Consider the following 2500-nt stretch of genomic DNA (forward strand, 5'->3'; position numbering starts at 1 on the left):
TATGTCAAACATCAGAAAAACTAGGTTATAGTGGGCAAAAGTGAGTCAACCCAATTGTCTGTGCACTGTTAGTGTGTAGCATATGTGTAGCTCTGTATTTTAGATCACCATCTCCATCTCATACCTCACATCAGAACACAGAAAACATGTCGAGTAATAAAAATACCCACATATGAAGTGACCACATGTGATGGACATGTAGCAGAGTTAGTGGGCTAGCTGTGTCTAATTGGCTTCAGAGATTGCTCTGAGATTACTGAGAGGCGTGACAGAGATTTGTCTCCTTCACCTGGTGACAAATATGTTCTGTAATATTAATATGAAAAAGGGGCAGATAATTATATCCTCACGAGTCACCAGTAGTCTCACATAGCCAGACAGAAGGAAGCTCTGGACTCCATAGCAGCCAACTACAACCCAAGAGAAGGTCTGACATGTAAAGTTTGTTTTGTTGAAAATGTAAAGTCCAGTAAAAACAGACCCGTGTATAACCATCGATTGTTTGTTACTGAAAAAATGTCATACAAAGTAATGAGTTTATCCAGTGAACTTATCATTTAGAAATTCCAGCATTTAGCTAATCATCGTAAGCAGTCATTGTCACACGACGGCTTCTTTCTTTCATGAGGGAAGTACAGCATGCTGACAGCTTGGTGGTACAGTACATAAAAAAACACAACCACTACCTCAGACTGCTGTGTTTCAAACTGCACACTTCCTTATGTATTTTGTCAGTACTTTATTACTATCAAAGAATACTATGTAGTGTGTGTTATGAGTTATATGTATATGGATTGGGTCACAGTTGGAGTATGTTAGATTAGTGCACAAAGTGGAGGAAGAATATTCAGTAGCTTTTATTCCATCCACTGTACTAGTTTTAGCCCCCCCAAAAAGCTTCTGTTTTCTTAGTACAAGTACAGCGAATCTCATCATGTGTTTCATTTAAATATCTGCTCAATCACTTATGTTTGTTTTTTTCCTCAACAGAATTATTTCACACGTATTCTTAATATCCAAGTCTTTTCTTTTTGCTTTCTTTATTCCTCTCATTTTCCTGATCCTTTGTACTGTCGCTGAGGTACTGAAGACAGGTGAGCTTTTTCCGCTGACGTGTTCTTAACGCAGCTGGTCCTTTTTCAGGTCGCCATGCAGAAGACATCTTCGGGGAGCTGTTTAAAGAAGCGAACAGTTTCTGCTTGCGCATGAGTCACCTGCAGGAGCGTGTGGACCTGCTGGCTGTTAAAGTCACCCAGCTGGACTCGACTGTAGAAGAAGGTATGAGAAGATCCAGATTTCCTATAAAACCTTCTTGTAAAGTTCATGCTATCAGTATGAGAAGGAGCGAGTTCTCCTCTGAGCTCTGTCCCCTATTAAAAACTCAGTCGAGACTATAGTTGGTAAAGTGACCTAGCTTTCAAATAAGAACAAGAGGGAGAGAGAATGTCTTATTGACAGAAATAATTCCCCTCCTCATCCTCGTGCTGTGCCCCTGCCCCTGCTCTCCTTTAACACAGTGTTTCATGTCCTGGTTCTGGGCAGCTCCCTGTCGGTGTGTCTGTGGGTGAAACCAGTTACCCTCCCTCTGTTTAGCCCCTGCCCCCTCCATGTGCAGTGATGCCCCAGTTTCGCATTGAGAGGGGTGGAGCAGAAGCACTTCCATCTGCACTGTTTTGTGTTTGTATTCATTCCTACAGCTCTTTAGGCTGTTTCTTTTGCCAGCTAGTTTTGATAGAAAATCTGTATGATGAGCATCAACGATAATAATCAGTGAAAAGAAGGAAGGAAAATCCGCCTAACAATTTCATGTGTCGAATAAAGAAAATTTGGTATTTTCACCACTGATCTAAACCTTGTACAGTAAACACACTTCAAACAACACCAGTCTAGAATACTTTTAATAGAGTAGGTGTCGGTTTTATTCATTCATTATTCAAAATAAAAAATAACGTTAAATTTGTCTTTTAAAAGGAGTGGTGGGTGAATCCAGCCCCGTCTTCCAATTAAACCTGACTTTGACGATCCTATGGGAGCAACACACACATGCTTTACACACACTTTGAGTGTCTGCACTGACAGAGGTCCCTGGGGAATCCATTAAGCGATGCTTTGTGTATGTGAGCGACCTGCAAATGACCCTGCGACTGTATACGGCATGGAGCGAGGCCGAGTGGGGGTAATGCTGTAGGAAACTACTGTGAAGAAAAAAAACAGCCACTGAATATTGATAACTGAGAGTGTGTTTGTGTGTGTGTGTGTGTTTGTGTGTCTGGCCATTTTAGGGTGTGTTTGTGTGTTGGGGGGTGGGGGGTGTTTCCAGCCCTTCCCCCATTATGTGCACTGTGATTATTAATTCATAACCAGACATCAGGGTTTCTGCTGGTCTTTTATTCCTTATGTACATGCACACACACAGATAAAAGAGATGAAGAGAGTGTTGTAGATGAAAGAGAAAAAGAGGGCTGAAGCGAACGGTAGAGATGCTGGTGTCAGCGAGAGA

General features: G+C 41.7%; 2 protein-coding genes across 5 annotated transcripts in view; one reads left to right on the forward strand and one right to left on the reverse strand.

Annotated features, from left to right (window-relative positions):
* The window catches only part of LOC113663171 (E3 ubiquitin-protein ligase TRIM39-like), a 537569-nt gene that overhangs the window by 175889 nt on the left and 359180 nt on the right, over window positions 1-2500 (reverse strand). The gene's annotated exons all lie outside the window — the stretch shown is intronic.
* Window positions 1-2500, forward strand: part of zgc:109889 (uncharacterized protein LOC553542 homolog) — a 21041-nt gene that overhangs the window by 11216 nt on the left and 7325 nt on the right. For all 4 annotated transcript variants that reach the window (XM_027178372.2, XM_027178373.2, XM_027178374.2 and 1 more), the window contains exon 3: window positions 1144-1278. In XM_027178372.2, coding sequence (XP_027034173.1) covers window positions 1144-1278 — 135 coding nt within the window. The remainder of the gene's footprint in view (window positions 1-1143; window positions 1279-2500) is intronic.

Source organism: Tachysurus fulvidraco, chromosome 1 (genome assembly GCF_022655615.1).
Source record: "Tachysurus fulvidraco isolate hzauxx_2018 chromosome 1, HZAU_PFXX_2.0, whole genome shotgun sequence".
Taxonomy (NCBI): Eukaryota; Metazoa; Chordata; class Actinopteri; order Siluriformes; family Bagridae; genus Tachysurus; species Tachysurus fulvidraco.